General features: G+C 41.5%; 1 protein-coding gene and 1 pseudogene across 1 annotated transcript; one reads left to right on the top strand and one right to left on the bottom strand.

Annotated features, from left to right (window-relative positions):
* Positions 1-18,111: 18,111 nt before the first annotated feature.
* LOC121495867 (transcription factor BTF3-like) lies at positions 18,112-19,235 on the bottom strand. The gene has a single exon (XM_041763923.1). It carries the CDS (start codon positions 18,847-18,849, stop codon positions 18,550-18,552), a length of 300 nt encoding a protein of 99 aa, XP_041619857.1. The 5' UTR covers positions 18,850-19,235; the 3' UTR covers positions 18,112-18,549.
* Positions 19,236-19,910: 675 nt separating this feature from the next.
* Positions 19,911-20,306, top strand: LOC121495862 (annotated as a pseudogene).
* The last annotated feature ends 1,093 nt before the right edge of the window (positions 20,307-21,399 follow it).

Below are 21,399 nucleotides of genomic sequence, written 5' to 3'. Positions count from 1 at the left end.
GAAGAAAACACATTGGCAAGAACTTCAGACATGTTATTAGTCACCTCAGCAGAAGTGTCAGTCAGTGATGAAAATCCTAGGTCATTTTGTAGGCTGTGGTTCTTAAACAGAGGAAGCCAGAACAAAAGAAGAAGAACAAGGGAGTATCATCTTAGGAACTTTCTGAAATCAGTGTGTTTAACATCTTCCATCTGACCCCCCAGATCTACTCTCTATCCTTCTCCACTCTGCTCTGTGCTCTGGAAGAGTGACCTGTGTGGACTATGCCAGTGGTCTTCCTTGCCCATTGGCTTCTGGTTGGTTTCACAAATGGAGGACAGTACCAGGAGCCCAGGGGGAGGTGCAGAGGGGCAAGATTTTATAAAGGGGTGTATTTCCCCCAGTTACTTCCCAACTAATCTTAGCTTCTGATAAGGTACCCTTTTCATATAGCCTCTCTTTCCCCCTACCCTCTCTGCAAGTTCTGGTAGCCCTTCTCTTTGTCCCTTCAGGCCCAAGACTAACAGCTCCTATTTTTGGCTAGTTTGCATGTACACCATCCTTTATTGCTTCTCCTAAGCCTTGGTCACATCTCTTACAATAGTTCCTTTATTATTTTTTCAGGCTGAATGTCCATCTGCTTCCTACTGGAAACCTAACTAAGAGATAACTAATTTCCCAAGTGGGAAAATGTAGAGTTCCAAGTCATCAAAAATTAGATGCTATTGTAAATGTGACCTCATGAATATGCACAGGCTGGTGATGCCTGGCAACATTTGAGCTATACATGTCATTTCCAGACCAGATGCTGCATTTCTTAAGGAAAATAATTATCTTTATTTCTCTGTACCCAGAGAACATTTTACACTGTACCTTATATAGTGTAGGCATAATAAAACACACAGGAATGCCTTGTAAATCCATCTGAGAAAAAACACTGAGTAGATGAAGGCCGCAAAAGCCAAAACTAGGTTTTAAGTAGAAACCGAGAATGCTCAGTGCATTTTGCTTTTTTGCTTTCTCTCCATCAAACTTGGTTTTTATATGCTCTTCAAATTATGCACATGTTTCTGATAGAAGGCAGAGGCAGAGCATGGAGCAGGACATTCACATGGCCCCTTAGTCTAAGTAAGAACTTCACCTTACTTAGATGAAGCATGAGGAAGAGGAGCTCTGAAGCAAACTTTGCTGTCATTCTCCAGGGACAGGTCCTATGTGACCAGCCATGGAGCTATGGCCCTGCTATGCTGTTTCTGTGTTGGAAGAATCCTCCCCAGGCAATTCCTCTTCCACCTGTCTAAAATAGACCCAACTTGTCCTCCTTCCTTTTCCTCAAGTCTTCCTGGTATCCCTTCTCCATGGAGAAACAAAACAAAACTAAAGCAATGATATTCTCTCTGGTTTAATATCATACTCCTAAGTAAATTGAGATCCTAAAGATAAATGAATACAGGTATTCCAATTTGGGGGGAAACAAATCTGTTCCATCAGAGGGTCTAAGTTACAGGTGACATACCTGCTTCACAATTTCTTCAGAAAATTTTCTTTCCCACTAAATAAAATTATTCAAAAATAATGTCATTATTGCCTCTGTCTTAAGTCAGTTTTGCTCATTAAATTATTTTGATAACAATGACCCCACTTATTCAGAAGCCAGACTGTAGTGACCTCCATCATCTCAATGAGAATCCTGAAAACCAACAAGGCCCCTGTGGGGCACAGGCGAAAACAGCTTACAAAACTGGACATTTGGGAGTGACATTGAACAGTAGCTTATAAAGCTGCACACTTGGGAGTGACATTGAACTGTAGATAGTTCCTCAAAGAAATGAGCAGAGCTAACTAGCGACTCTAACATCATAGGGTTTGAAGACACATAGTGATATGCCTCAATCACCCTGAGGGCATCATTGGATTATAACATTCAACACAGCTGAATGTTCATACCAACCAAACCCAGCAATTGGAAAGTAGTGAAATTAAGTGTATATCTAAGTGGAGGGTGGCCACCTCTTCCAGTTTATCTCAACTAGGACCTTTCCTGGAATGTGAGACTTCTGATGTTAAAACAGGGCAAGTCCCAGACAAAGCGAGACAGTTGATCATGCTGCATGTAAGAAAATGGGGAAATGAGTATAGTACATGTTCGACCTTATTCTAGAAAAATTAAATATTTTATAAAATACATTGGCACTCGAAGGGGGTAGACTTCAGTTGCTCATAAAACGTACTTATGTGGAGTAACTCGATTCTTGTCCTGTCGGATAAAATAGATGTTGCAATATCCAACATCTTCCAGACTGCCAAAACATCCTTTGCTCTGAATTTGGAGCATCTGTGAGAGATGTGGGTGAAATAGCACATGTCAGTTTCTGAATTACAGGAAAGCTCCTTCTCCCTGGGTTCAGTGGAATTTAAAATAAATCATACCAGCAGGGAGCAACAACACGGAAGCAATTAATTTTTTTCTAGTGTGGTACCATGTTACTCTCTGAGTCCAGAAGCCCAGCTGAGATTTCAGAAGTGTATCTCATGCTTAATTTTAAAATGATGAGTGACACTGAAGTCAGACATTTCTGCGGCCCAGTGGAGTGCTTGCTTTAGCAGCAGAATATTCTTATACTGTCAAGTTCTATATCTTAGAGGAAACTGTTTGAAAGATAAAAAAGCACTTGCCCCTTCCCTGGCAAATGTTACACAGCTGATAAAACAGCAGAGAGTGCAATACTTACTATGAGGGACATACAGGTGATCAAAAGGACAGGATTCCAAAAACCTAGAAAGAAGATTGCCTTCAGAATTCAACAATAGAAACAAGATAATGGATCAAATTGCTCAGTGAGATTTATGGCTAGTCATCTAAAGAACACCATTCAGATGGCCTACTTGTGAAGATATGTAATGTGGCAGTTCTACAAAAATGGTCACAAATTCTCTGTCAGCTGTCTCACTGGAAGCAGAGTCCACGTCTCCCTCCCCCTGAAGCGGAGGGGCTTGTTACTCACTTAAAACTAATAGAAGGTGTCAGAAATGATGCGGCCTGACTTACGAAGCTAAGTCAGAAAACACAATGCAATTTTGCCTTGTATGTTGGAACAGTTACTTATGCTCAGAGCTCTGAGTCCCCCCTGTGAGAACTCCATCTACTCTAGGGCTGCCACGCTGGGAGGAAGCCAAGCCACAGAGAGACACCTCTTGTAGGTACTCTAATTTGCAGTTCCAGACATCACACGCATGAGTGAATGGGCCTTCACACCATTCCAGACCCTGGGCATCCAGTCACTGCCAACCTTTGAATCTTCCTATCAGAGGCCTCACACATGGTGTATTAGAGACAAGCCTTCCCTGCTATGCCTTTTCCAAAGCCTTGATTCACAGAATCTGTGACTACAATAAATCTGCTGTTTAATGCCACTACTTGTAGGGTGGTTTGTTATGAAGCAATAGTAACCAGAATCAGCCCTAAGAAGCTTGGAAATAGGTGGGTCCAGGGATAAACACTTATGTGATCTTCTAAACTCTGAATTAAGAACCACTCTGTACTCCTGTTACCTGACTGCTAATTTCTACTCATCCTGAGATCTCCAAATGACTATCCCCCCAAGCTTTCCTCCAAGACCAGATGAGTTCCTCCATTCTGTATACTTGTTAAATCTTTTTTCTTCATTGTAGCACTTAATCTGATTATATTTAAATAATTATTATTGATGTATTAAACTCTGTATACATCATTATTGATGGAGGTGAAATGGATTTCTTTTGCTCTAGTCACTGCCTTCAATCATGCTCATCAAATCTTTTTTTTTTTTTTTTTTTTTTTTATGATAGTCACAGAGAGAGAGAGAGAGAGAGGCAGAGACACAGGCGGAGGGAGAAGCAGGCTCCATGCACCGGGAGCCCGACGTGGGATTCGATCCCGGGTCTCCAGGATCGCGCCCTGGGCCAAAAGCAGGCGCCAAACTGCTGCGCCACCCAGGGATCCCCCTCATCAAATCTTTATTATTGCTTTTTAATAACACTTCAGGTGTATCTCATAGTTTGCAGCTTATTTGTTAAAAAAAATCCAGACCAGGTTAAATGTGAATAAAGCATGCAGTTGAGTTAAAAGCATTGTATCTATGTTAATTTCCTAGTTTTACAAAGGTTCTATAGTTGTGTACGATGTTACCCTTACGGAAAGCTGGATGAAGGGTACATAGGAACTCTGATTTTTGTAATTTCTTGCCCTTTATACTATTTAAAAATAAAAGTATATTTTAAAAAATCCAGTCCATCTTAATGTGTTCCACTTTGTGTAGAGAAAGTTGCATCAGGTAGTACCGGATGCCCTAAAACATTCAAATCCTATATCCAGTCCCCAGGACTGACTCCATGCCACCAAGTAAATATTTTGGCTCTGGGGTACAGGTGTAAAAAGAGAGCTACGCCAGCCAGGATCTGCCTTATCGCGAGCAAATCAATGAGTATTGGATGATAACTGAGCAGTCACTTAGGATTCAGTGAATTAAAACTCACCTGAGAAGCAGAGAGTCCTTGCTATGCTGGCCAATCAGGTTTCTGAACCACGCTTCATCCTGACCTTGAGTAATCTGTCAGGGGGAGCACAACTGCCCTTGAACACTAGACTGAATGCTAGCCAGTCTTCCACAGGTGGGGTACCCAGGCTCACCATACGCTGTTAGCCTATTTATTTTGGTACATCATATGTGATAAACTATAAGCATTCAATAAAGGAAATAGTGGATGAACGAATGGATGGATGGACAGATGAATAGATACATTAATAAAGTCACAGACCATGAATAAGATTTACAGTAACACATTTGCTATGTAGACTATGTCTGAGGCACTGAGACACATCATGCTGGGAACATTCATATCCTAAAATAATGCCTAATTTTTTTTTTTTACTTTTTCAAGATTTTCTTTTCTTTTCACACATTAACTCATATAATCCTTACTACAGTCCAATGGCTATTGTACTCACTGTGACTCTCAGAAATATGAAGCAAGTTATTCTAAAGTCACAGTTAATTCATGTGTAATAAGGACTAGAAACCAAAATCCCTGGATCACAGACCCCCATGTGTTTCTCCAACTGAATTTGGTATATGCCTTCTGCTGTGAGGACCAATAGGCACCAATGCATAAGGTGGTCTTAGGGCTGACTTTGTGGGGTGAGATACACTTAGAAACTTCTTTCCTAGCCCACATGAATATCCCAATGCAGACAGACACTCAGCAGCAGTCCTGAAGAACTAGCCCTATAAGGAAAATGTGCTGTCATTAATTGCATTTGTTGGTTTCTCACTTAATGAAGAAATTGAATTGGGGGATGGAAAATCATAACTTCTGACTCTAACCCAATCCCATTAAGCAAAAAAAAGTAAATGTTGATGTAGTACCTGTGATGTGAGGGCCACAATGTAACTTCTGCCCTCAGAAGCTTTCAATCTACTTGAAAAAAAAAAAAAAATAGAACACTTAACAAACAAGGCAACATAAGGCAAGATGTTGGAAACACCGTAGAAGAATGAGGGATAAATCCAGAGTAATCACTTCAGGGAGGCCTTTGGAGCAGCTGACACCTATGTGGGATGTGAAAGGATGGGTGAGATTTCTACAGATGGAGAGAGGAGAAAGACTTTCTTTAAAAAGGAAATTCAAAAGTAAGGTTGAAAGCTACATGCTGAGAAACAAAATAAAAAGAAAGCTGCAGAACTAGGGCAGGGTCAGCTAGTCTTGGGTAGAGGCAGCAGTGGAAGGTTTAAATGTATGGACATTGAAACTATTGGTGTGGTGTGGACATCCAAACCTCAGCCCTGTGCTTTCTCAGAGATTTCTGTAGTCCCATCCAACAGCTAAACTGCCATGAACATTACAGCTATATGTGCAGAGAAAAGAAACAAAAGATCTTTGTTTATGAAAAGAATTAACATTGCAAATTAACTTTTCTAAAAAGCAGGTTGATACATAGAGAAAAAGATCATTGAAAAAAGAAAGGTGCAATGTGACCTGATCCAGCTTCGGCTAGCTCCCTAAACCTGAGGCAAAGGCCCTCCTCAGTCCCCGCAAACCTGTTCTCTTTGTACATCTGTCTGTGGTCACAGATTTATTTAACTCAGACCTGCTTTTCACCCTCTAGCCCACTTCAAAATAATGCTGCATTGGGGTGGCTCATGTGGCACTGGACCCACACTCACCTTTGGGCAGCATTTCCCACCTTCTTCTTAATTTCACACCCTGTAAAACTCGGCCAGGCTCACCCACTCCTCGCCAAAGCTGCAGGGAAATAATTATATTTGGCTTTTTATTTTGTTATTACCTGTACATACCAATAGCATCGCCTTGAGAAATAAATTATTTCTCTTTATCTTTTCAATTTAGACATTGATAACCATGTTTGGACCCCTAAAATATGCTAAGCAGAATGGTTTCGTTGCTGTGGCAGAAGCAGAGACTGTGCAGATTCAAAATAGCCAAAATTCTGATCATTATAGAATAATCTCCAACTTTTTCATATTTAAAAAGCAAGCAAGCAAATAAACCTTTTTTTTTTTTTTTTTTTTTTTTAGAGTGAGCAAGAGAAGGAGAAAGCATGAGTCGGGAGAGGGAGAGAATCTCAAGCAGGCTCCACACCCAGCCTAGAGCCCCACACAGGGTTCGATCTCAAGACCCTGAGATCACAACCTGAGCAGAAATCAAGAGTAGGATGCTTAATCAACTGAGGCCCCCAGGTGCCCTGCAAGAAAATAAACCTTAATCAGATAAGACACTCATGGAGTTATTTTAAGTTAAAACAAATGCAACATATGAGAAAGTAGAGTCTATGCCATGGTAACACGTTTCAAACTTGGAATTAAAAACAGAGCTTCCAGTCCTGGTATCCTGGTTTTCAGATAGTCCCTCAGAAAGAGACAAACCATCCATATTAACCTGAACTGTGAATCTCTGTACAAAACCATCAGTCTTCATTCATTAATTCATCCAACATAAACTTAGTGGATGTCTGGGGAAAATGAGCATTTCTGTGTGACCCAGAGGTGCCCTAGGAGATTGCGAGAGATACAGATAGACAGGTGGGATGGGCCAAATTGGGAAGAGCATTTTTGGCCATGCTACAGAAACAATCATTTTATCCTACAAGCTTTGGAAAGCTGCCAATCCTTTTCTGGCCATCAAATGACATCAACTGACACAAAGAATAACTGGCATCTGTGTAGGCTGGTGGAGAAGAAAATGGATGCTGGAAGAAATGTGATGAGGTCTTGGGTATGATTCAAGGAAAATGGACTAATAGGAAAATAGTGGTTGCCTAAACTCCAGCAATAGCCAGAGAAGAACAAGTTTGAAAGGAATTCTTTTTTATTTTTTTTTTAATTTAATTTTATTTGTTTATTGAGAGAGAGTGAATGAGTGAGAGAGCACAAGTAGGGAGAGGGGCAGAGGGAGAGGGAGAAGCAGGCTCCCCACTGAGCAGGGGACTCCCCACAGTCGACATGGGACTCGATCCTGGGACTCTGAGATCATGACCTTAGCTAAAGACAGATGCTTAACCAACTGAGTCACCCAGGCACCCTGAAAGGCATTTCTAATATAGATTCAAGAGAACTTAACCAGTGACATAATGTAACAGAAAGAAATAGCAGCGATGAGCCTGGCGTTTCTATTTGGGCTGTTGGACAAAAGGTTGTCTGATGACCGAGACATGAGGTGGAGGCTGGTGATGCCCAACTCAGATCCCAGGCTGGCGCACCTGTCCCCCTGCTGCTGTGAGTGTAGGTTCCCTTGTAGCTGTGCCCACCCCACAGCCCGGGGAGCCACCTTGCCTGGAATGCCTGGGAGGTCTCCTCCCAAAGCAGCCCAAAGCCACTGACTGATGGATGTGGAGTTCAAAAGGCCAGTTCTGGATTTAAAAGGGCTTTGTGGTACTGTGGTATTCCAGAGCTCCCCCATCAGGCTCAACCACATCTTTGCCTGCCTTGCAGGATCCTCAACCACATTTCTTTACACATTATCTCCTGCGGTCACGTATCAAAAAGCACCTTGCCCAAGGATGGCACAGGCTCTGCTTCTTGGGAACCTGACCTGAGACAGGCAGCAAGATAAGATAACTGGAAGGAGAAGATAAATTAAAGACAAAGTGGTTATTTTAGTCGAGATGCTTCCAGAGAGCCTAGTATTCACACACACACACACACACACAAAAAGGAATCTGGACTCAAGAATCATACAAACATGGCTTCCAATCTACAACTTCTGAGCCTTGGAGTCTCGGGAAAATTAAGGTATGCTGAGGTCTCGCCCACTTCAGCACACTGCGGATGGTACCTCAGCACCTGGAGGCCAAGGCCCATCACCTTCTCCCTGAGCATCTCTATCATTTTCCCTCAGGGTAAAGTTCAAATGTTACCACTGTCTATGGTGTGCCTAGGAGTGAAAAATTGGGGAAAGCACTGCTTCACCTCCCTGCAGCCCTGACTTTTCAACTGTGAAATGGAAATTCTTACACTTCAACTCCAGGGGGATGTCATAAAGATGAGATGAGAAAACCTAGTATAGTCGAGTCAGAAGTGAGCCCCCATAAATGCAGTTATCATTAGCGTTACCACCCAGAGGGTCATCCAGGAGGCACCGCAGCTCAGGAAAAGTCTGAACTGATGTTGGCTACTGGGCTCTTATCCAAATGCTCATTTCTTCCCTCTTCCTTCTCATTAAAGGGAAGCAGGAGAGAGTCTGCCAAGTGTGACAGAGCTTTGATTATTCTCTCTGGGGCCTTCATGTATTTTTTACACAAAGTTGGAGGTGGGAGGATAGAGGGGAGGTGGGCAAAGACGAATGAAACCAGGATGGCTCCCTAACATTGCCCTGCACTTCCAGTGTTCTTGTGAGTCGTGCCCTTCATCTCAGAACTTTGATGGTGCCGGGCATGCCTTATTTATGGACAGCAACTGCTACAGAGCTTCAAAGGGGGCACACAGCCAAACCAGAGACGTGGCGGGAACACTCTGAAATGCTAAGTTCTCAAATACAGCATGGAAGGGATGGTACACAACGACTTCTAGACTCCAGCTCTGAACCATGCCAAGAATGCTCAGTTGTCTGCTCCCCCTAACCCTGTGCATAGATGGCCAAACCCTTTATGTCAATCCCAGAAGTGCGACTTTCAGCCAAGGCAGGTGATGCTTTATTTGACTTTCTGCCACCTTCTGACAAACTCTCATCTTTATCAGACTAATCCAAGCCTTTAGAGACCATGATTTCCAGAAAATAAAAAATATATAATTCTTACTTAAGTTCTAAAAAAATAAAATAAGAAGCAGTAGAAGAAAGAAAAAGCCAGTGTGGTCGACTGAATTGACTGAATAACACTCTCCCCACAAAGATACCCACATTCTCATCCCCGGAACCTGTTTTCATAGTAGGGAACTATACTACCCTACACACCAAGAGGGACTTTGCAAATGTGCTTAAGAATTCAAAGATGGGGGACACCTGAATGGCTCATTCAGTTAAGTGTCTGCCTTTGGCTCAGGTCATAATTCTAGGGTCCTGGGATTGAGCCCTACATAGCAGGGAGCTTGCTTCTCTTTCTCCCACTCCTCCTGCTTATGCACACTCGCTCTCTCACTCTCCTCTCTCTCTGTCAAGTAAATAAATAAAAATATTTTTTTAAAAAGAATCCTGAGATGTGGAGGCTCTCCTGGACTGTCCAGGTGGGCCAAATGTAATCACAAGAGTCTTTATAGAAGGGGAAGGAGGACCAGAGTCAGTAGTAGGAGAAGTGACAATGGAAGCCAAGTTGACATGACCTGAGAAAGGGGCCATGAGCCAAGGCATGCAGGTGGCATTTAGAAGCTGAAAAAGACAAGGACACAGATGATCCCCTCAGAACCTCCAGAAAGGACCGGCTCTAAGAACACCATGACTTTGGTCCATGAGACTGATTTTGGACTTCTGAGCCACAGAGCTGTAGGATAATAAATCCATATTGTTTTAAGTTCCTAGGTTTGTGGTACTGCTACGGCAGCCACAGGAAACTGACACAGCCAGGAAAGCTGTCTTTGGGTGCCGTTAAAGTATGTTTCTCTTGGAAGACATTGATGCAATTACCCATAAAACATAGCAAGCTACTTAGCTCCTGAGTTACTCCATCAGTACTTCACCCTCTCTCTCCTCCTGCTTCCTTTATTGTTTAAAGATTTTTATTTATTTATTCATGAAAGACAGAGAGAGGCAGAGACATAGGCAGAAAGAGAATCAGGCTCCCCATGGGGAACCCCCAATGTGGGACTCTATCCCAGGACCCCAGGATCACACCCTGAGCCAAAGACAGATGCTCAACCACTGAGCCACTCAAGTGTCCCCTCCTGCCTCTTTTAAAAGGACCAAAAATATTTAAAATGATGTTTAAATGAATACACACACACACACACACACACACAAGCTAGAAAAAAACTTTTTCACTTAGGAGCAGGAGAGATATGAATTTTTATGTATACATATAAATAAAGATGACTAGAAGGATATGAATGTCTAAAGATTAATAGTCGATTTTTGAGCCGTAAGATTGTGAATTATTCTTATTTTGTTTAGCTTAATATTATTGTTCCAAAACAAGCTCATATTATTGTGTCATAAGGGTGTTTAAATGATATCCTGTATGATAACAGTATTATCTTTTTTGTGACTTTAAAAGACTTTGTTTTGTAGAAACTGCCAAGGTCATAGGACTATTGCACAGAAAAGCCAGGATCTAACTGGACCCACTGGGGGGCACTATTGAGCCCTTGAAAATAAACACAGAACCAGACTGCTGTGAGCAAATACCTATCAGGAAAAGATAGGCATTCAAAATGTGAAATTTCATGCACCTCAGTGCCCAGTCTAGCCCAAAATATCTACACACCAACCAACCTCACAGAGCAGCATTAGAGCAACTTCTTTCATTTGAAGGAGTCTTAGAAAGTATATTTTGCACATCTGAATAATTTAGAAAGACATATAAATACATATATAAATCCATAAAAAAAAAAACAACTTCTGCAGACAAATAAGTTTGGAAAATGCTAAGAACTATCCCCTCTCATAAAGACTTACAAAGTAGGTTGAGTTATTAAAGCCTCTGAGAAGTCCTGCAGAAAGGAATCCTACTTAAGATGTTCAAGTATCTCACAACAACTTCATCACAGATCCATCATTTTGCCTGCAACTAGGATTTCTGAACATTCTTGGGAATTTCTGGTGTAATATTGTGATTTGTAACAAGAAACGTATATTTGAGGGGTGCCTGGGTGGTTTGGTCGGTTGACCGTCTGAGGCTTGGTTTTAGCTCAGGTCATGATCTCAAGGTGGTGAGATCAAGCCCCGAGTCAGCCTCTGTACTCAGTGTGGAGTCCACTTGGGATTCTCTCTCTCCCTCTGCCCACTCATGGACTCTCTCTAAAATAAATAAATAATTTTTTTAAGAAAAAGAAATACATATTTGGTTTTCTTCCCATTTCTGGCACAGAACTCCTAATATCCTTGGAATGTCCGCAGTAGTAAGAGCAATAAAGGTCATTTGATATTCATAACAAACCTCTTTCAATTACATCTGATTATGTTAATGAGATAACTTTTCAAAAACTCCTAAGGATGGGGGCTGGTTGCCAAGGGAACCAATCTTCTGATTAGAGGGTTGGAACTCTCAGCCCTACTCTCTTGATGTCCAGGAATGGGAGTGGGGCTGAGGATGGAGTTCAATCACAGTAGTCAAGGATTTAATCAGTCATGCCTAAGCAATGAAGCATCCATAAGACCCCAAAAGAACAGAGTTCAGGCTAGTTTCTGGGTTGGTGGAGATGTAGGGGAGAGGTGCCCTCAGAGAGGACATGGAAGCTCTCTGCTCCTTCCCACATGCTTGCCCTATGCGCCTCTTCCATCTGACTGCTTCTGAGTTATGTCCCTTTATAATGAATTGGTAATCTAGTAAGTGAAATGTTTCTCTTGAGTTCTGTGAGCCACTCTAGCAAATTAATTGAGCCTGAAGAGGGGATCACGGGAACTTCTGATTTATAGCCAGTTGGTCAGAATTACAGGTAATAACCTGGATTTGCAATTGGCATCTAATGTGGGAGCAGCCTTGTGGGACTGATGCCTTAACCTGTGGGATCTGATACTGTCTCCAGATAAATAGTATTAGAACTGAGTTAAATTGTAGGACACCCCGCTGGTATAACAGAATGGCTTAATGTTGGGAAAACCTGCACATCTGGTGTCAAAATGAAGTAGTGTCACAGTATAATGTTGAGAGTAAGTACCTAGGAGAAAGTTTTCTCATCTCATCTGATGTAGAGTTAAATGCAAAAAGCCCCAGTATGTTAATTTGAGAGAAGCAACGTATTCCACAAACACCAGTTGGGATTTCAGAAATTGCTTTTTCTATAGTTTGGTAGAGTTTCATCATCTCCAGGACTAGGTGCCTGGTCTACCCTTCTGATTACTAGTGCATCCTTTATTTACCAAAGAGCTTAAGAGATGGGCTAGGAGCAGAGATATTTGATCTTAAAAGTCCTGGCATATAGGACAAATGCAAGAGCTTACAGACATTCTGAGAAGTAGATAATGAAATGCCACCGTTTCCTACAAATAGGACTCTTCTCATGGATCTCTAAGCCAGGAAGACCCCATATGTCTAAGTATGCTTCTACAAAGAGGTGGTCAAAAAAAAGGTGTGCTGGCTCCAGTGTATCTCTTCAGATGGTCCTTCTCCATCACTGGAAGAAATTGAGGCAGCTTAGCAAAGTCATCATCACTAGGCAGCCCATTAGCAAGAGCCATTTCCGGAGGATATGGAGCATCCAAATGACAGGGGTTAGGTCTAGAAGAGGAACAGTGTGGCTAGATCTTCACTGGTGATGGGTGGGAGGGTAAAGGAGCCTGGGGTGAAGAGGGGAGGAAGGCATCAGGGGGGTGTAAAGCAAAAGGTAGTCAAGGGCTGGGGCACCTAGGTAACTCAGTTAAGTATCCAGCTCTTGATTTCAGGCCAGGTTCTGATCTCAGGGTTGTGAGACTGAGCTGCATGTCAGGCTCTATGCTAGGTGTGGAGTCCACTTCAGATTCTCTCTCCTCCTCTCTCTCTTGCCCCTTGCATGCTCACGCATACACATGTGCACTTGCTCTCTCTAAAAATAAATAAATAAATATCAAACAAAAACATAATCAAGGTTATCCAAAACCAGAGAAATGACCCTCTTGGGATCTGATCCACTCTGTACGCATAAAGACAGAGAAGCTACTATAGAGAACACAGAAGATCTTGTTTTGACTCCTACTTCAGGATGAACATAGGCAAATCTCTCAATCTCTCTGCCTTTTAGAATCTTCATCTACCAGATAAAGGTGACTTTTTTCTTTTGAAGATCAGATTAGAAAATAATTGTGATATACTTTGCAAACTGTAAAGTGCCCTCAAATGCAAAGAACTGGTGTTATTGGAAAATTTTATAAGATGTATTCATGCATAATGTGTGTAATTTTTTAAAAAGGGATGGATGGTCCTAGTAATGAAGGGATTAATGATATAGTTCAAAGCCAAAGAGCAATTAGAAAGAAAATGAGCACAGCGATATTATGTGTCCAGTTAATTTTAATAAACTATTAAATATAAATAGATTTCATAATTGAACTTATGAAATATTTCCTAATTATCTCATATTTATGAAATTACATTTATGATATATTTCATAATTCAAATTTAAATAAATTTCATATATTTCAAATTTGACTGGAAACTAAATTGAAATGAAATAAAAAAGTTTCAAGGAAAGGAAAAAATTAGATGAAACAAATAATTAATTTTTTAAAGTGTGAGTCATTACCATTTTGATAATTCACTTTCACAAAAAGTTGAAATAGAAGTTGGAGGTATCTGACTGCACTCTGCCCCCAACCCCACCAAAAGACCCCCTTTCACCCCAGTGCCTCATGACTCATCACTTCTTTTTGGAGTCTTCTTATCCCCAACACACTTGACAGCCATCCGCATGGCTTCTCAAGGGCAACACAAGATTCCTGAAACATGATCCCAGCTTGCTGTCCTGGGACAGTTGTTCACAGTGGAAAAAATCTCCCTATGGTATTCAGCCCTATTGGCAGCCTCTGCTGAGGAAGGGGGAAAATTTGCAAGGGATTTGGTGGCATGTGGCCCTCTTGCCCCCACCTGCTCCCACTCCTCCCAAAGGGAGGCAGCTGCCTGTTCTCAGAGCACACCACCTCCTGCCCAAGAATTAAGATCTGATTGTACTCCCAGGTGCTTTTCAGTCAAAAGCTGCCTAGAGAAGCCACATAGAAGACCCCAGCACAAGCAAGATATTCATTCATGGCAAACAGCTGCTACAAAGAAACCTGAGTGGAACCAGAGTGAATCATGCTAAGCTGTTGAACATAACCAAATTTGAATTTAAAACATAATTTAACAAGACAACCGATTGAACCAGTTAAAAAAGAAAAAAGGTGGAGAGGAGGAAACAGGACTTGTATTTCTCACTTATACCCTTCTATACTGAACTTTTTACAGTAAATACATCATTAAAAAATATATTTTAAAAAGGAAAATGATAAAAAAGCCAAAAACAAATGCATAGTTTCCTATCACCATTAATTCAGAGTGAAACAAAGATACGATAATGTCAAAGATGTTTATGGAGCGATAGCAAAATCTGTGTTCAATTTAAGGCATTTCCATTAGCCTTGTGCTCTTCATTTCTTGGTTGTGTGTCCTCTGCCTCCACATAACACCAAATGACTGTGGTCCAAGCACAGCTCCAAAAGCTTCGAGAAAAAATTGCTCCAACTTGCAGCTGGGTTAGATGACTATCACCATCCCCTTGTATTTTCTTCACAGCCAGGTTGGTTGGTGGAGAAAACTCAGAAGTGATGCAGCAGGGAAATCCGAAAACAGAGTGCAGTGAAGAGACTACAGAGTTGCACTAATGTCCAGACTAACCCTGGTGGGAGGGTCACAGGTAGGACTCAACAGAAAGTTTAAGGCTCCAGTTGGAGATTAAGAGTACTCTGACACTCAGTATAGGAGTGACATAGCAAACAAATCTTCTCAGAAAAAAACAACCATAAATGCTAGAACCATAAAAACGTTCAATGAATTTTTGGTCTCACAGATGCAACCTGATACTGGTTTTTGTTTATAACCTACGGCCATGGCTTCATGTACTATCTATGAGCCGATGACTCAACTATTCTGAGCTCCTGACCTGAATATCCAACTGCCAACACAGTATTTCCACTCCTCTATCTCCCAGGCATGCGAAACTCAGCGAGTCCAGATACTTTGAGCCCTTGATCTTCTGCCTGAAGTCTCTTCCTTCTCTAGGGTTTTCTGTTTCCAGGAATAGAACAACCATTCACACAGGTACTCACTCTAGAAACCTTAGATTGTTTCTTGACGCAGCTCAGCTTCCCATTTCTAATCACTCACCAGTTCTTATACATTCAGCCTCTTAACTGTCTCAGATTCACCGCCTTTCTCCATCTCCTCTGCCACAGCCCTAATCCAGGCTATGAATATCTGTCCCCCAAACTACTGCAAGTTCCTTCTACCCTGTCACCTAATTACCATATTTACTCTCCCCATCTGTCACAGATCTCCAAAGCAATCTTCTTTCAATAGAAATCTGACATTCATCTCCTTAAAATCACTCAATGGCTTCCCAATAAAATCCAGAATTTGTTATGGAACCTACCAGGATTTTCCTTTTTTCATCCACTCAACGAATGTTTGCCATTTGAGAATGACTGTATGCCAAGCACTACCCAAGCATTGGATATAATAGTGAACAAAACAGACAAAAAACCTTAACCCTCCTAGAAACTGCAGTCTAGCTGGAGAGAGTGAAAATAAACAAGGACAGTGAGAACAATATAAATATATACCAAGTTAGATTGTGTTAAGTGCCAAGGAGGAAAATTAAGGAAGGAAGAAAGGAAATGCCAGGGTAGGAGCTAAAATTTGTGATAGGAAAGGGAAGGAAGTCCCCAGATGAAGACATGAAAGATGAAGAGCAAGCCTACAGATGGCTCAGGTGAGAGAACTCCCATCAGAGGAACAGCAAGTTTAAATCCCCTAGAGCATCTGCTTGGTCTGTTCAGTGTTGTTGTTGTTGTTGTTGTTGTTGTTTGTCTGTTCAATGTTTAAGAGTGATTGGTTGATTGATTGACTAATCGATTTCAGAGAGAGAATGTGCACAGTGGGAGGGGCAGAGGGAGAGGTAAAGAGAATCTCAAGCAGACTCTGCCCTCAGCACAGAACCCAAAGCAGGGCTCAATCTCGGGACCCTCAGATCATAACCTGAGCCAGGTCAGATGCAAGAGTCAGATGCTCAACTGACTGCACCACCCAGGTGTCACTGTTCAATATTTAGTGTGCAGACCAATGAGACCAGAGTAGGGTAAGAAAGATGAGCTCAGGGAATTGGTGGTTGGGGAACAGGGAGGGGTGGCAAATTGTATAGGACCTTGTAGGTCATCAAATGCACAAGACCTTGACTTACCTTAAAATGAAAAGAAGTAAAACATAATGAGCAGAGAAATGACTTATGAGCACCCAGTACGCACCAGGGACCATTGTAGGCACTGGAGATAGGGAATTAAATGAGACAATGTCTCTATTCCCATGAAGGTTACATTCTTTTGGAAGAAGACAGGGGAAGTAAAAATAAATAAATAAATAAATAAATAAATAAATAAATAAATAAATAAATAACTTCAGAAGGTGAGAAACCTGAGTAATAAAAAATAAAACAAGGTGGGGAGCCTGAGCGGCTCAGTTGGTTAAGCATCAGACTCTTGATCTCAGCTCTGGTCTTGATATCAAGGTCGTGAGTTCAAGCTCCACTTTAAGCTCCACACTGGGTGTTGAGATTACTTAAAAATTAAAATTAAAATAAAACAAGATGATGTAATGGGGGTTACAAGGTCTAGCAGCTTTAGATATCCAGGGAATATTCTGAGGCAATGATATATCAGCAGAGACCAAAACATCCAGAAGGAGATGGCCATGGGGGAAGAGGATTCCACATGAAGGAACAACTGCAGAAGGCCTGAACTGGACATGAACAGGAACGTCTAAAAAACAGAAGGGAAGTCAGCGTAGCTGGAGAATAGAGCATTGAGAGAAGTGATAGCGGTTGACATAAGAGAAGCTGGTGGGGTTTGCATAAGCTATAAAAGAGATCATGGTAAGGCTTTAAGATTTTATTTTAAATAAAACGTAACTCTATTAGAGGGGCCTAAACCATAAAATAAAACATTCTGATTTGTGTTTTGCAAAATCTCACGGCTAATTAGTTACAAATTGATCAAAGGGAAGAAAGAGTGGTCATAGCCCAGATAAGACTTACTGATGGATTGGAATAAAGTGGTGATGCACAAGAGACAGATATAGAATATATTTGGGAAGGCTTGCTGACAGACCAGAAGTGAAGAGAGAAGAAAAAGATAAAGCAAGGATGACACCAACCTGGATTTGGGGCCTAAACTACTGAATGTTATCTCCTGAGGTGAAGAAGAGAAAGGGAAAAATATAAAATAGAGTGTTAAGAGTTACAATTAGGTCATGTTAAATCTGAGATACTTCTTTGACATCCAAATGGACAAGTCAAGTGGAAAGTGGGATATATGAGGTAGAAAGTTGGGGAGAGGTAAATCTGGGGTCATCTGTATAGATGAATACTGGTCAAGCCACAGGGCTATACAGGATTACCCCAAGAGAGATTACTACAGGGGCACCTGGGTGGCTCTGCCAATTAAATGTCTGCCTTTGGCTTAGGTCATGATCTTGAGCTCCTGGGATCAAGCCCTGCATTGGGCTCCCTGCTCAGAGGGGAGCCTGCTTCTCCCTCTCACTCTGCTCCTCCCCCCCTGCCCCACCTCAACACTCATGCTCTCTCTCTAATAAATAAATAATTTTTTTAAAAAAAAGAGAGAGAGATTACAACTAGAGAAGAGTTAGGGGTCAGCAGGGTACTCTAATATTTTTAGACCAAGCAAAAAAGAAAGAGCTGACATAGTAACTGAGAAGACGCAGTGAGTAAGCAAGTGAATGGTGGCTGCCGAGAAGCCAGAATGGGATCTAGAAAGCAATAGTTGAATTTGGCAGGGTAAATATCATTAGTGACCTTGCAAGGGTTTCACTGCAGAAAGGAAAAAAGTCCAACTGCTAAGAAGAGAAGAGAATAAGAGGTAAAAACATGGGAAGGAGGCAAAAGACATCTTTTTCAAGAAGTTTTGCTATGACAGGTTTTGGAGGTTTTTTTTCCTAGGCAAAGAACTTTATTAATCTTGTTTCAAATTTTATTCCCAGGCTTCTTCAGCTTAATTAGCTGCAAAGAATGAATTGTGTATAAGCAAAAACTGAAAAGAGCTGCAGTGTACAAGAGGCTTGGGCTTAAAAATATTAGAGATCTAGATTTTATCAGATCCATGAACACAATTTTAAAAAGCAGTCATAATATAAAATAGCAGCTCCCAGTAACTTCTTTAAGTTTTATCTTCTTCAGAAGTTGACTCACTTCAGTTTGCTTCATTCTTGGAAGCTTCATCAAAATTCTCCACAAGATCTGGAACTTCATCATCATCATCCTCTCCGGTAGCAAGTAGTGCTTTTCCATCCATAGATTGTTTGGGCAGAACTTTAGCCAGTCTTCTTGAACTAGTCAAACTGTCTGCACCAATCTGGTTTAAAATGCTGGGTAGCATTTCTGTCCACTGCTTTGTCCCAGCCTGCCCTGTAATGGTGAGAGTGTTCGCCGCCAGCGATGCCTGAACTTTAGGGTTGTTAAAGTGGATCACTGTTCCTTGGTTTGTGAACATATTCACTTCTTCAATACCAGAGATATTGTTTACCCCTAACTTCTTTAAGGAAAACTGAAGTTTGTTGTTTTTTTTTTTTTTTTTATCATCTGCTGTAGCTGTTCTATGAACCACCTTCTTCTATCGGCAAGCAGTTCCTTTCCCACCAATGCACACTTGTGCTTGCGGTTTGGGGAGTTTCTCCTGGTTCATGATAGTCTCTTTCATCTTGTTGGAGCAGAAATGGGACCACGTGGGGGAATAGGGTTGGCACTCAGGGGGTCTCAGGTGGACCAACTGAGATTAGGTGTATACACATGGAGATGCCTCTATGACAGGTTTTTGCTGTTGCTAGTGGTGATCTTGGAGCACACTTGTATGGCACAAATAGATGATGCAGGAGAGAAAGAAATTGATTCTCAACAAGGGCCACCACACTGTGTTCAGGCGTTGTCCTAATTAATTTCAAGTTCCCAAGGTTGTATTCCAGTTCATTTTCCTACCTCCAGAACCACAGATTGTGCCTCCAGCTGTGGCCAGTCACAGGGGAGAAGAGTGTCCTTAGTCACCAGGAACTGGATGCTAGAGTACAGGCGGATCACCTCAAACCAATTAGCTCAACTGGGAAAGAACTCCAAATACAGGTTCAAGAGGGTGGATTGGCAGCAGCATCAATGTAATAGGCAGCTGGTTATTGTTCATTGACACACAAAATAAGCCTCCTTCTAGATTTAGGGAATGCTCTCAATACACAGCAAGTGTAGACAATTCTTCAAGGATAGGAAAGGCTCCTAATTCATTTCAATATCCATAGCACCTAGGATTATAATAGGCACATGGGGACTACTTAGTAGCTTGTTGGAGGAAGGTAGGAAAGAAGGAAGGAAGGACAGAAGGAAAAGGAGCCAAGGAATTATGTAAGATGCAAGATTGCTGCCCTTATAGTTTTCATGACCAGTGCGAGTTTCTATATGTCTCCTTTCTTTAAAACTCTTCAGTAACAGGAAATAAACTAAAACACTCATTAAAATTCAAATGTATGGCTTTTTTCCTCTCCAGCTGCTTGAAGTTCGGCTGCCATCATGAATGACACAGTAACTACCCGAATCAGGAAGTTCATGACCAACTGACTACTTCAGCAGAAACAGATGGTTATTGATATTCTTCATCCTGGAAAAGCGACAGTACCTAAGATAGAAATTTGGGAAAAACTAGCCAAAATGTATAAGACCAGACCAGATGTCATATTTGCATTTGGATTCAGAACCCATTTTGGTGGTGGCAAGACAACTGGCTTTGGCATGATTTATGATTCCTTGGATTATGCAAAAAAAAATGAACCCAAACATAGACTTGCAAGACATGGCCTAAATGAGAAGAAAAAGATGTCAAGAAAACAGTGAAAGGAATGCAAGAATAGAATGAAGAAAGTCAGGGGGACTGCAAAAGCCAATGTTGGTGCTGGTAAAAAGAAGTGAACTGGAGATTGGAAACAGAAGGAGTAAAGATTCTGCAGTGGCTTTATCTGTGGTGATTGTGCAGATTTTTTCACGAGAGGATTAATAAACTATTCTTAGTTTAATGTTAATGTGAAAAAATAAAAATAAAATTAAAATGTATGAATAAGCCATCCCTCCTCAACACACACACACACACACACACACACACACACACACTTTACATAAAAACACAATTTATGTATGATGTGTGGCCCTCATAGAGATAGGTATGAGACCCCACTTGGATGGCCAAGATCTTTATTTATAATCTGCCAGGGAAGAAAATGAAGTAGAGATAAATTTACAGGATTGCTCTTCTTCATTTGTAAAAAGATATGTATGACATCATAAAGATCAATATGATAAGGAGCCCCTGCAGGGCCCAGAGAAGGGATGCTCTGTTATTGACCTCACAATGAGAAGGCTCTTCAATGCTCTCTTGGAAATGGGAATCAGCCCAGTGGTAGAACTACTCACCGGGGTGATGGTGAAGACAAGCCTGACTTAGGGAATCTATAGGAAAATACAGCCCATGGATTTTTTTTTGTCTCCAAGAAGGAACCTGGAATTCTGTAGCTCTGAGCTGGATAAGAAAACCAAAGAGAAATCTATCTCAATCATAGCTGCTCCCATTTCACTCCCTCCCCTTAGAAAGCCACTGGGTCTGCTTCTGCAAGCAATTTATGGCTCGTGCAGCTGCTTTGACAACAGGTTTGGGACTTCTTTGGTTTCAGCCATCAGCTCAGCCCCATGCAGACCTCCTATATCTGTGGGGGCTTAGGAGGTGTGCTCCCAGCTACCCCCATCATAAGGACAGCAGATGTTCTACATGTGGGATAGGGTGAGATTAATGGGTCTCTCCCTCTCCACTCTAGCATCAAATAGCATAGAGTATGAACTTGGCTTTCTGCAGCCATGGTCAGGAAGAAGCTAAGAAGATGGACTTACACCACTCAGTGGCATAGATAGTGCTACCCACATCTTGGTTTATTTTGACACAAATGCATGGAAGATGTGCCTCTGAGCGGAACTTTTTTTTTTTTTATCTCAATGGATAGTTTTTTCCCCTTGA

This window comes from Vulpes lagopus, chromosome 1 (genome assembly GCF_018345385.1).
Source record: "Vulpes lagopus strain Blue_001 chromosome 1, ASM1834538v1, whole genome shotgun sequence".
In the NCBI taxonomy this organism is placed as follows: Eukaryota; Metazoa; Chordata; class Mammalia; order Carnivora; family Canidae; genus Vulpes; species Vulpes lagopus.
The sequence above is the reverse complement of the archived record's forward strand: the minus strand, read 5'-3'. Positions and strand labels throughout refer to the sequence as shown.

Coding starts and splice junctions, on each gene's coding strand:
- LOC121495867 (XM_041763923.1), bottom strand. CDS start 18,849: ATGTTCACAAACCAAGGAACAGTGATCCACTTTAACAACCCTAAAGTT.